At 42.6% G+C, this 12,551-nt stretch overlaps 1 protein-coding gene across 4 annotated transcripts in view; it reads left to right on the top strand.

Moving 5' to 3' along the window:
* Positions 1–12,551, top strand: part of LOC110985731 (uncharacterized) — a 49,072-nt gene that overhangs the window by 32,658 nt on the left and 3,863 nt on the right. For all 4 annotated transcript variants that reach the window (XM_087133921.1, XM_022246963.2, XM_022246965.2 and 1 more), the window contains 7 exons: positions 887–994; positions 3,056–3,231; positions 4,445–4,534; positions 5,051–5,254; positions 6,384–6,488; positions 6,777–6,888; positions 12,055–12,391. In XM_087133921.1, coding sequence (XP_086990047.1) covers positions 887–994; positions 3,056–3,231; positions 4,445–4,534; positions 5,051–5,254; positions 6,384–6,488; positions 6,777–6,888; positions 12,055–12,391 — 1,132 coding nt within the window. The remainder of the gene's footprint in view (positions 1–886; positions 995–3,055; positions 3,232–4,444; positions 4,535–5,050; positions 5,255–6,383; positions 6,489–6,776; positions 6,889–12,054; positions 12,392–12,551) is intronic.

Raw genomic sequence — 12,551 nt, 5'->3', positions numbered from 1 at the left:
CAACAACTAGTCTCATTTAGCTCCAATATTGGGCTAAATCAGTCCTCCCTGAGGACTACATTACATGCAATTTGGGTAAAATATGCTTTTTTCTTGTGTCACATTAGCTGTACTGTGGGTAATTTTAAATTAGATCAAAATCTAAACAGGTTGGTTTAAAAGTAGCTGATGGTTGGAAACCAGTTGTTACTTTACAAGTTGCTGACTTTAAAAAGTAGCTTGGGGTCTATCAGAAGCTGGTGTTCCATTAAAAAGTAACTGGTGGTCAGAAAGTAAACCTCAAAGTCAATAAGCTCCAAAAACTTTCATGTTGTAATTTTGTATGTGATTACGCTTTCACATGCTTGGTCCCTTCATTCATGATTGGACTTATTTGACTTCACTCAACCCAACCCACCCCAACTTGATTTGACTCCCACCAGACGCAATCTTTGAGAAAAAGGAACAAAAAGATGTACCTGGGCATCAAAATGAAACTACACTGCACTGTGGTCTATACCGCTCTAAATATTCACTTTAAAACCTAAATTTCTAGAAACAAGAGGAAAGGATACAGATATAAAAATACATTGAATTACAGGAGTAGATTTGCAAACAAACTAAATGAGGTTGCGTAAAGATGCCTGGAGACTATTGAATTAATATTAAGACTTGATTGAAGCTGTTTTGGCAGGTGAAGTCTTAGGAAGGCAGGCATTGGTGTAGAAGGCTGCACTCTGGCAAATATGTGTATGCAGTTAAAGCCCAAGGCAACAGTGTATTGTCACCCACTCTGCTGGCCTAGTTAAGAGCAAAAGATCTGTGTTACCAAAGCAGGCATTGCCACATCTACCCACCCCCTCATCGTTCACCAAGTCAGTTCTTGCCTTGGTTCCTTCCTCTCCAGGCCAATCAGTGCATGGAACTGGACTCCATCATCCCACTCCAGAACTGCTCCATGAAGGTCGTGCTGGTCGGTGATCCCAAGCTGACACGAGCAACGGTCGCCTCCAAGGTCGGAAAATGCATTTGCTGTTACGGGAAAAATACGGGCTACCAGTCAAAATTTTTCGTGGTTTGTATACAGCCTGAAAGTTGACCCCTGGTGTCGCTCTTCCGGAACCCTTGGATAGGAAAAATAATATGCAAAGATTTTAGAATTTGTAATAGTTTTTGTTCACTTTTTTCTTTAAAAATCCTACTTGAAAAAGGGCTTTGAATAATAATTGCTTCTACATCAGTTTGTAGAAACTGAAAAATTGCCTAACCTAAAAAATAAATATTCTGCCAAAAATTGTCCCATCACTTCCGAAAATCTCAAATACATGAAGAACAGTGTAATAGGGCAGTCTCGTACGCAGATGAATATTTAAGGTTTGAAATTTTATGGTAGTTTCTGGGTAAAAACCAAAATTAAAAACAGATCAAAATATTTTGCACATTTTAATCATTTATAAAGTACTAAACATAAAGCAATAATCTACTTTTACGAAAGGTTCTAATATTTTATTTAACCTTTGCGGACAACAACTGCATGATGTCAATTCAACAGAATCTGCAACCCATCGACGGCAGGTAGGTAAATCTTTGCAAGGTTGTACAATCTGGTTTTGAAGAAAACATGGCGAGTGAAAACAAACGTGCATGAACAAGGAGACTTAGGTACGATATTGCCGGTTGTGAAAGGTCATTAATAAAATTAGTTTTTTACCCATCTCCAGGTGACTTTTCCCAAATATTATTTGAAGAAGACAAAGATAAAATTCCAACATGAGTGTTTCATGGGGTGGTTTCAGTAAGGAATTATTTTTCAAAAATTATTGAACGTGATAGGACGGCCCAATGTAAAATCCCCATAGGCAGACTTCGCAAGGGTTCCGGAAGCTCGTCGCGTGACCTTCTACTTTCAGGCTCTGTTACCCTGGACTGGTTCATAGCATGTGCGCTTCACATGAAGTTGGTTAGAAAAATCTAGTCCCAAAGCTTCTTTGTAAGAACTTCGGGTGATGCTTCACAGCCTACTGCCAATAAAACCTTATCCGAATCACGATGTTACTTCTGGCAATAATGTATGTGTGTATTGCAAAGAGATGTAGTGGCCAGTTTGTGGCATCATAGGGCATGTAGTTGTTCCAGTTGCAGCCAATAGATTTGCCTACAGCCATAGGACACATCATGGTGTACCTACAAGTTTGTGCTTTGTAAGGCACCAAGAATATTAAACTATGCACTGTGGAGCAAATCACTCCCATTTTCATCAGACTGAATGAACTTGTAACACGTTCACATGAGAGGTTAAGACATCCAGGAATGGCGAAATTTCATTGTCATTGCTAAATGCATGCTCCTGGCAAAGTTAGAATTTAAATTATATTACACTTGTTCCCATCAGCACAAAGTTTTGGCATCTTAATAGTTTGACAAAATGTTTACTGTGAGCACAAAGATTTGGTGTCTCAGTAGTTTGATTGACAAGGTGTTTTCTGTGAGCACAAAGTTTTGGTGTTTCAGTAGTTTAATTGACAAAATGTTTACTGTGAGCACAAAGTTTTGGTGTCTCAGTAGTTTGATTGACAAGGTGTTTTCTGTGAGCACAAAGTTTTGGTGTTTCAGTAGTTTGATTGACAAGGTGTTTTCTGTGAGCACAAAGTTTTGGAATCTCAGTAGTTTGATTGACAAGGTGTTTTCTGTGAGCTCAAAGTTTTGGTGTCTCAGTAGTTTGATTGACAAGGTGTTTTCTGTGAGCACAAAGTTTTGGTGTTTCAGTAGTTTAATTGACAAAATGTTTACTGTGAGCACAAAGTTTTGGCACCTTAGTTTGATTGACAAGGTGTTTTCTGTGGGTGTTGTAGTCAAGACCCACAAGACCATTACAAGACTGTTGTAAGGCCAACACAAGACATCCAGTTTGAATTCACATCTTAAACTATTCAAATGAACTGCTGCAAAGCCATTCCTTTGTCATTATTCCCTGTGTTAACTTGAGAGATGACTGGTGTTGTAGATGCTCCTCACTACAACATTACTCTCCTTTCATCATGTAACACCCCTCCCCATGTATGTATCCTTGCCATAGGAAGCCAACCAGCATGGCTTGCACCGGTCCTTGTTTGAGCGCCTGTGTGGCTGGTTCCCATCGGGCGAGACGCACCCTTCGCCAATTTGCCGACTGAAGAACCAGCACCGCATGCACCCGGAAATCGCTGCCTTTCCGTCCAAACACTTCTATGGTGGCGGGCTGCTGATCGACAAGTAAGGGTTGAGAAATGGACACCGGTGGAACTCCTCTCTGTGGCTGTATTTGCCTTGCAGAAAGTCTGTGTGGAATTTGCCGCCCAAGTTTTGTGGCACTTGGTGGCCCAGTACCAGTGGAAATGCATCCACATGGCTTTTCAAACTGTACTTTTCATTGAATCGTCATTAATCTTTTTATGTCTGATAATGAGAGTGCAAGTTCTTCAAAAGCACCCATGGCAATGTGGCTTGCAGCCTTAGGGATCCTGTAGAGAGAAGATGGTAAAGAAATGTTCAGTTTTTAACTCACAGTGGAGGATGAGGGAATCCAACCCCCACATGAAAATCTTGGCTGTCTCATGCCTTTATAACAATTCTTTAAACACTATATCCGTAAAGACTTTCATTGTGAGTACCAGTACTTCTTCCAACTTTCATTTCAATTATTTGTGCTCATTTATTGTTCACACCCACATATTTGTTGGCCAACATTTTGTGAACATGTCATTTGGAAAACTTAACATTTGTAGCAGAATATCTTGGAAAAATGGCATTTTGCAAGGAATGGCATATTTTCGTAGAATTGGTGTCATAATAATTGTAACACATGATTGGAACACCGGCTTAAAAGCTCAATATGAAAAAATGCATTGTAACGATTCCTGAGAAAACGTCTATGGTGAAAGATATCCCCTCCCCGCAGTTTTTCTAGGGCCATAGGTGGGAGGAAATTCCAGAGAAATATTGCGGGGAACTACCAGTATGTGGTTGGAAGCTTGATGCTCATGTCGGCCTGGTTGGTATTCAAACCCCAACCACACAGGTGGGAGGCAAGGAAAGAAGCTCTGTACCAACTTAACCCACCCCCTCCACCCACCCACCCCAAAGAAATAGGGTGAACAAACTTTTGATTGGATATTTTGACAAACTGTGTACAGTTCACTCACTGTGGTTCAAATCGGCCTCTTAACAAGAGGCAGTTGGACACTCAGAAGTTGATCATTCAGTAGTTGTTCATTACACTACCTTTCGCCTTTCCTCTCAGAATGTTACTTTCTCCGAGGTTTTCAGAAAACATTAAAACTTGAACATTGTATCCAGCATAGGCAAACTGAGCAACCTTTGCATAAAGGTTTATTTCATGTTTCAAATCACCCATAAGCCCATGTTAACTCTCTTCCTACAGTTCAAAATTTGCTATGTCTGTTTTTGTTATTTTCCGGGGATGCAGGAACATGGCAAAGAGAAGACAGTCTTTCTTTCTTCACCCGTACCTCATCTTCAATGTCATACAGAGCAAAGAAGTTAAAACTTCACAAAGGTACAGTGACAGATGTGTAAAAGGCTGTGGCACACATTCTCCTAAAACTCCCAGTTTAACTCCTGCTTATTTTTCTGCACTGTGTTCAATTCAGCTCATTGTTTGGCTTAAATTTCAGTAAAGTTTAGAATTGGACTTTGTCCAGAAATTACTGTCTTGATACTATTGATACATATTTTGGAATGTATTTCTAGTTTTTTTCTGATATTAACCCTACCCTGTCATATTCTTGCAAATCCATCAGGAGATTGAGGTTCATTTTCAATGATTGAGGAAGATACAGTCAGGGCACTTAAGTGCACTGGGGCTTCACATTCTTTGAAAGTCACAGTACAAACCTTGAACCGCGGGTTTCCTGCACAGCTCAGGTTTTTAGAGAATTCAGGAAGGTTTTAGTAAGAATACCCAGTAACTGGAGATAGAAATGCCTCTCTGAGTGACTGCTTTTTGTTTTGCATTGGGCAGTGAAATTTAATGACTAGTTTTTGTGTTCCTTTCCTGACGATGGTTGGGCAGATCCTATGCCAATGAGGCAGAACAAATCATGGTACTGAAACTGTACCACCGGATCTGCCGGGAAAAAATGAAGGACAAGGTCATTTTCTCGGAACCAACATCCATGGGGATCATCGTGCTGAGCAAGGACCAGGCGTCATACATCTCCCTCTGCCAGAAAAAAGCCGAGAAGGAACTGGCGGCATCCTCTCCTAAAAACTTCTTGTAAGGCCCTCCATTCATCCTTGCTAGACCACTGAGCTTGGTTCTAAATGCTGGCAATGAATCACTTCTGAACTTTTCCCCAATTAAGTGGTTGGATGTTTTGTCATGCCCTCTGTGTATTATCTTGAATGCCCAGTCCAAGATTCATGGTGATGTTTAAGCCAGACAGTCTTCTGCAGTTTGAGTCTTTCTGTCAATTGACCTTATTTGCAATTTGGCCAAATGGAATTTAAAGTGAAGTTACCTTTTTTTATTTTGGAACCTAAGAGTAAATGTGAAAGCAATGAACAAAAGTTCATTACAGATTCATTTCATTACGATGTTGAATGATTTCAAATATCAGATTCATTGTATCTTATTGTTTTAACAGCATTTCTCAAAAAGTAAAAGCAAGGTTCAGACTCCAACACAGTCTGGCACCACCCATTTGACAGATGACATTGTATGAAGTAGATTCAGGGAACACAATCAGAAATGGTGTTCTTTAAACCTAACCCTACATAATTAAAAAAATTACTACTTAGTAGTAAAGTGTAGCATGCAGTGCTGTTGCTTGTATGAGGACATGACCGTATTGTTCTCGGAAGCCATACAGTACAGTAGATAAGACAATGTACCGTACAGTGCTGTGGCACTATGAAATGCATCCACGGTACTTGTGTCCCTCAGCTGGACACTATACCCTGTTCACTTCTTCCCACCTCTCGCACTAGAGCCATGCTACTTGGTCCTCAGATCGGGAGACTTCCGACATTGTACACGTATGTCTGCCGTTGCCAGTTGAAAAACATGTTGGTTTATTCCCAACGTTTCTGCTGCATGCCTTGTAATAAGATGTTGCAGTATTGTTCATGAATATTCGTGATTGCCTTTAACTGTTCAACCTCGCATGTGTAAGCATTTATCCACTGAGTTATATAGGGTGTTCCCAATTTTGATCAGAAACAGCTAATGTTTTCATTATGATTTTCCCCCTTTTTTTCTTCCACCCACATCCGTATGTTTTGTGCACATTTTTTCACTCTTGATAGCTCTGTTGGAACTTCTCTCTATGGGAACAGCTCTGTGTTTGTTCAGTCACAACCAGCTTGTCTAGTTTCCTCCCTTTTGTGACCATCTATTCACACAGATTTCCGTCTGTAGAAATATCAACACCAGATCAATTTCAAGGCCGTGAGAAGGATGTAATAATAATAAGTTGTGTCCGCACTCAGGGATCGTCTGACCATTCAGGGTAAGTGATAGTGGCACTGAATTACCTATGGGAGTCTGGGCGCTTGAAAGTGTTTATTTCTTGAAGGGAGGAAAACCTCAGAATCTAGAAAAAACACACATCGGAAAATCAATGACCAACTCGCATGTAGTCAGTGCCCGGAATCAAACCCAAGCCACAGTGGTGAGAGGCGAGTGCTTTATGCACTGGCCACGTGCGCCATCAGTAATAAATTAATAGAGTTTTAAAAAGTCCTGTGTTAAAAAAGTCAACCTGCTTTTCTACCTTTGTTCCCCATTTTCTCTTCAGATCGTCCTGCAGTTTTTCTTCCAACTTCTTCAGTGATGGAAGAAAGATAAACTTCCTCCTGACCAGGGCACGGTACTCGCTCTTCATTGTAGGCAACCTTTCATTTCTCCAGGTGAGGAAAAACCGTCTGTGATTGAGTTTGAAGGACACAGCTTGAGTTGCCGTAGCATCGTGCTCAAGCTAGATTTTTTGAAGTTGTTTGGAGGTAGCAGTATTTATCCATGAGATCTTAGTGATGCTTTGATGTGTATCCCATGAAATGACAAAACAAGTCTGGAGGACTTGTGTCACTTATGAGTTGTGGGGCTTCAGTCAAGTCCACTACAGGCCATAACCACTCCACACCACGCCATGCCACCCCACATCACCCACCTTCCTCTCCACTTCACCCCACCCTCCTCTCCACTTCACCCCACGCCACCACTACCCTACCCCTATTACGGGTCATTCAGTCATAAGCCAAGTCAACAGCTGTTCATTCCCTATCCAAATTCATCCATTACTTGTTGCCAACAACTTGCGGGCACTGTTATAAGTATAAGTTGCAGTCTTCCCACAATGTAGCAGTCGGTTTGTTTACACTTGACCCCTACTGTTATTTGTTTGGGCCAGGCTGGCTACTCCAGGACATCTGTAGTTCTTGTTGCACTGTCTACTGTAATGTAATGCATATATATCGCTTATAAGACTGACTAAGCAGCTGGTTTATAATGCTTTGTAGATATTTTCTGGAAGAACATTTATCCAATGTTGTTTTTCCTGGTAATAAAAGGCTTCTAAGTGTAATTGCTGTTTGCCGATGTCTTCTTCAAAGTTTATCTTTTGCTTTAGTTTTCTTCCGCCTTAGCTTTGGTTGATAGTAACAATTTAGCAACAAAGTGAAATAAAAGAAAAATAAATCCACAAAGTTTGTACCTATCAATATAAATATGCATGTGTAATTTGGGTAGTCTATGGCACTCTTCCTACCCAAACAGTCACTACATATGCAAATTTCCCATGCGCCTATTATTCATTCGCTGAAAAGATTTGATCACCCGTGGTGCACCTTGGCTTCCCACTATGCAGCCCGGCCTAGTCGCCATGATCATCTTTCTTTCTCACGTTTCCTTCCTTTGTAAATGAAGTATAATCTGGATTTTATCCATTTATTGATAGGAGTGTTCTTTTCGTGCATATTTTTGTGTTCTTTCTTATTTGTGCACCCTGCAAGTGTTTACCATCGGTACTGCGAGGTTCGTTCCAGCTGCGCTGTGTCTACCCTACCAGTGAATTATATACCTTAGCTGGTTGAATTCAGGGAGTCACTGTCAGGATTTGTCATACTCCTGTGTCTTCTCCGGCTACCAAGACGAGGAAAAGGCCTTGCCGTCATCCAGGGGGTTCCAGTCAGGATCTCCATCACTTGTCGCTTTGGCGTTAGACTGCCATCAACCTCCACTGCCCCGGACCCGATTCTGGCGGACAAGGCCCTTCCGCTCTCTCTGGCCGTGAGCCGTGATTACATTGGGTGGGGTTCCGCACGGGAATCGCACCAGCCGGGCGTACTCTCGCGGGAACAGGCCACTCCCCATGGGACTGCATATGGCTCTGAATGAGGCACTGCCCTGTCCCCAATTGGGCAACCAGCATTGTCTTCTACAAGTTGATTCCATCAGCGCCCTCACTCAGTCCGATTGCTGCCTCTGTCTTCTTCAGTGAGACATGATTCAAGTGCTCGGCCTGCTGTTAGCTGCTTCGCCAGAGGAGGACATCAGTCACGAGTTGTTTAAACAACATGGCATGACTGGAATCTTCCAGGCCAATTTTTCCAAAAGTCCTTCTTATTCTAGTCTCTCTAGACAGAATTTGGCACAAGTCCAAGTCTGCACCAGCCTGATGGTCCTCCGCTTAACCACCAGCCAATCTATGGGGCACCCTTGGCTCTTGACTATTGCACGGCCTTACTTCAGTTGAAGCAAAGTGACCGTGTCTTTGGTTGAAGATGACACTAATTTCATCTGCATCCTCACCACCTATGGGATGTTCCAGATTCTGGATCCTCTGTCAGCCTCCCCTCCGGAGGAAGATACTGACCACACCCGTGCCAGTCAACCAACTGCCCCACATCTTCAGATACTCTTGCCATGGGGCTCCAATTTGTGAAGTAGGCTCTTGAGTTAGGGGACCGCTCCATCTTGTAATCCGGAGCAGCCCTGGTGTATATAATGTTGGACGTCTTCTCATCACCTTCCCTTTGTCTAAGGCTTGCAAGAAGAATGTTTCAGAGACAACTACACTGTTGAATACAGTGGAACACTGTTATAACAAGGTCCTTGGAACTTCACAAAATCTATTTACTGTGACTGTTACGAGGTCTTTAAAAATTAGGCCTGCTGTGAGTCACCAATTTTGTAGGGCTTTCTTTTCCGATAATGTTCAGCGTGATTGAAACAAAGAGAGAGAATTCTGTCAGGTCCTATTCATTTCAGTATGATTTCGAACATCGAAGTGGTTTTTTGTCTGCGGAGATCTATTCCTTAAGCGGAAAATACTAGCAATTTCCTCCAATCAAGGTTAACATGTACTGGAATGAGGAGTACTCTTGGAGCGAGTTGCTATAGATGCTCCTTCAGTTATTTAGGTGTTATACACTACCGCTAAAGATAACTTATGCATCCGACTTAGCAAGCCTTTTGTTAGGAACTCCTTGCTCGATAAAGACTGACACCAACTTTATCTAGGTTACATGAAGTCTTAGTCTCGGTCTCTGACCTATTTCATTTCTTCCCCTCTTATCGAGGTAAATTCCTTGGATGGGAAAGGAGAGTTCTCCTTTCTGCCCAGACCTCACTACAGTCATGCTAAAGACTCTGAATGATAATGTCATCTCCGTCTTTGAATATGTCTTGCGGCTTTCGTGCCTCTTTTTTTTCTCTCTGCCAACCAAAGCCACATTAACAGAAAGGACAAGGGATCATGCAGTTGACCAGCAGACGATCCACATTGCAGGGTCTGACAATGTAATGGCAGATGCACTCTCCCTGGGGTGATAGAGCTGCCTTACGTCGATCTCTTTGCTTCCTTGAACAATGCTCAACTTTCTGGCGATGCTACAACCATGGCCGTCATCTGCCCACCTTTCAAATTTGTGACAGCAGATTTTAGCATTTTGTTATGTGTGTCGATAGTCGGGCTTTGGCTCCAGCTAACGCTCCTGTGAGTGCTATTACAGACTTCCTTATGTACTTCTTTCATTTGGAGCTACAAGTATCTACAACTCATATCTACAGGTCAGCCCTAGCTGCTATACATTTTGGTTTCAAAATCGGTTCAATTGCCCTTAACAACATGACATTCCATCACCTTTTGTATGATATGCTTATCCAGTGTTCCTTTCATCGTTACACTCTCCATCTCCTTACATCCTAGAGTGGATGCGGATAAACTTTGGGGCCCTGTTCCTGAAGTGGTATCTGACTAAAATGATAGTATGAGAGGGACAATATTAATCCGTCGCTTATCACTTTCATGAGACCACACTGTCCAGCGGTGTCAGTACACTACTGTCCGCTGGACGGCTTCGGCCCTTAGATTTGCTAATCTAGTCTGGCCGTCAAGCTCTGATGAACATAGTCAACACTACATCAGGGTTCATGAAGTAAGAGCAGTATATCCATCCTGGTCTCGCTCTTGAAATATTTCCATTGCAGACATCTGCAAAGCTGCATGTTGGAAGTCTCCCTTTACCTCCTGCAACTTGAGGGATGTCCTGCAGAGTGACATCGCAAATGGCAAGGCAATCCTACTGTCCGCAGCACAGAGGTCAAAGGGACCTCCTGTAGGATGGACGACAAGTCATTATGAAGTTCCTTTACTATTTCTTTAATTTATACATTTATCCTTGTTTATATGTAAGAGTGTATTCTTGGCATTACATGTGTCACTGCCAACCCCCCACCTAGACCAGTACTACTCTGCATACGAAGTGACTGTTTGGGTAGGTAGAGCGCCGTAGACTCCTTCCCCACTTTAAGTGTGGGTCGGACCTTTTGAGCCACTTTCGAAAAGGACAATCATGGCGGTAAGGCTGCGCTGCATTGTGGGAGGTCAAGGTTCATCACAGATGATCAAATATTCTCAGCGATTGAATAATAGGCGCATGGGAAATTTGCATATGTAGTGACTGTTTGGGTAGGTATTCTCTAGTAGACCTGTCCCACGCTTTGTGTGGGGAAGGAAAGAAATGTTTTTTTTTTCTTTTTTTACCTCCTCTGACTACAGTCAGATCAAACAGATCAATCAGTTGAGACTATAGTGCACTTAAGGTGGCAGGTGTGGAGCCATTCAAGTTCATTCCTCGAGAAACCATAAACCACTCTTGTGGGACAGCCGGTTGTGGGCCCTCTATAGGCCAAAAGTAAACAGTCATTTCATGATTGATTAGTTGCTAATTATGACAATTTGTCCAGAACTCATTTTGACAAATGTAGAGTTTCCTGAGGATAAAGTAAGTGGTTCCATCCATCCCGGTCAAATTTTGAGATTTCTACTTGTGACTGGCCTTGAGATGGAACTTTGGATAGGACTTGCAAGGAACTGGACCACAGTTGTCTTGAGAGGTGGCTCAGTTGTACATGATGTAGGTGAAACTCAATTAAGTATGAGGCCAGCTGCTACAGTGGAACGCCGCTATAACGAACACGACAGGGTCCACACTAAATGTTGGGTACTGCGGTCGTTCCGTATGGCGAAATTAACTGCCGAACGTTTTGTTGCCATGTTGAATAGCACCCTCTCTTGTCTAACTGAAGTGCATCCTCTTGTGATACGATCTGTGATGTTTTGCCATTGCGTTCATGTTTGAAGTTTCTAAAAATGTATCTGTTAATTAGTTTTGTTTTTTAATTAAATCTTGAGTTACAAAATTGATGTTTAGTTTATCCTAAAAGTCTTGAAGCTACCACTCAGGATTGATCTCCGATGCATGCTGTGGCGAATCTCTGTTGATTTGTAACTACATAATGTTCGGTAGATTTTGTGCACAAAATGTTGGGAGCCAAGGACAATGTTCGGTACAGCCAAATGTTTGGTATGGCAGTGTTCGGTGTAGGGAGGTTCCACGAGCCCCGGGCAACTTGTAACGTGTTGTTTGGACAGTTTAAGTCTGAATGTGATGTTCATTAGAGTCAGGTTAGTGGCAGTGCAGTGTTCTGTGTACATGTAGTGATCGTCTGATATTCATTATGTCTAACCATCCTGAAACAAGAATTGTGGATTTTTTTCTCTCCCCCTCCAGAGCCAGAAGGAGTGGTGGGCTGTGGTGGCAGATGCCGACAAGCGGAAGTGCGTCATCCATGTTCCAAGGAAGCTGTACGAAAAGGCAGCCCGGTACTGCGTCAGACGGCCCAGCAGCGCACCTCCCAGCAGTGCCCAGTGCGACAGACCCACCCAGGGGCTGACCACACAAACCTGCAAAAGCTTGGGCCGTCCTAAACACACGGTAGAGGGTTCTGTTACTGTTCCCAGCAACAGAATTGGAGACAGCAAACGAGACCATGTACAGAGTCCTGTGGTTGAGAAGCCCTCTGCATCATCCTCGCAAGGATCAGCAACCGTTGACAAGACCATCACTGGTTAAGTCTTCTGCATGCCTTTTTCTTTTTTCCCCCGATTTCTCATCATGCTGTCTTCGTGTTTTGGTCCATGTTGATTTTTGGTGACTTTTGTTGCAACACATAAATGCTACCCCCCCCCAATTTGCTACCCAAATTGGGGGGGTTAGCATTTATAGAA

This window comes from Acanthaster planci, linkage group LG03 (genome assembly GCF_054643075.1).
Source record: "Acanthaster planci isolate LZ-2023a linkage group LG03, COTS_SCS, whole genome shotgun sequence".
Lineage (NCBI taxonomy): Eukaryota > Metazoa > Echinodermata > Asteroidea > Valvatida > Acanthasteridae > Acanthaster > Acanthaster planci.
The sequence above is the reverse complement of the archived record's forward strand: the minus strand, read 5'-3'. Positions and strand labels throughout refer to the sequence as shown.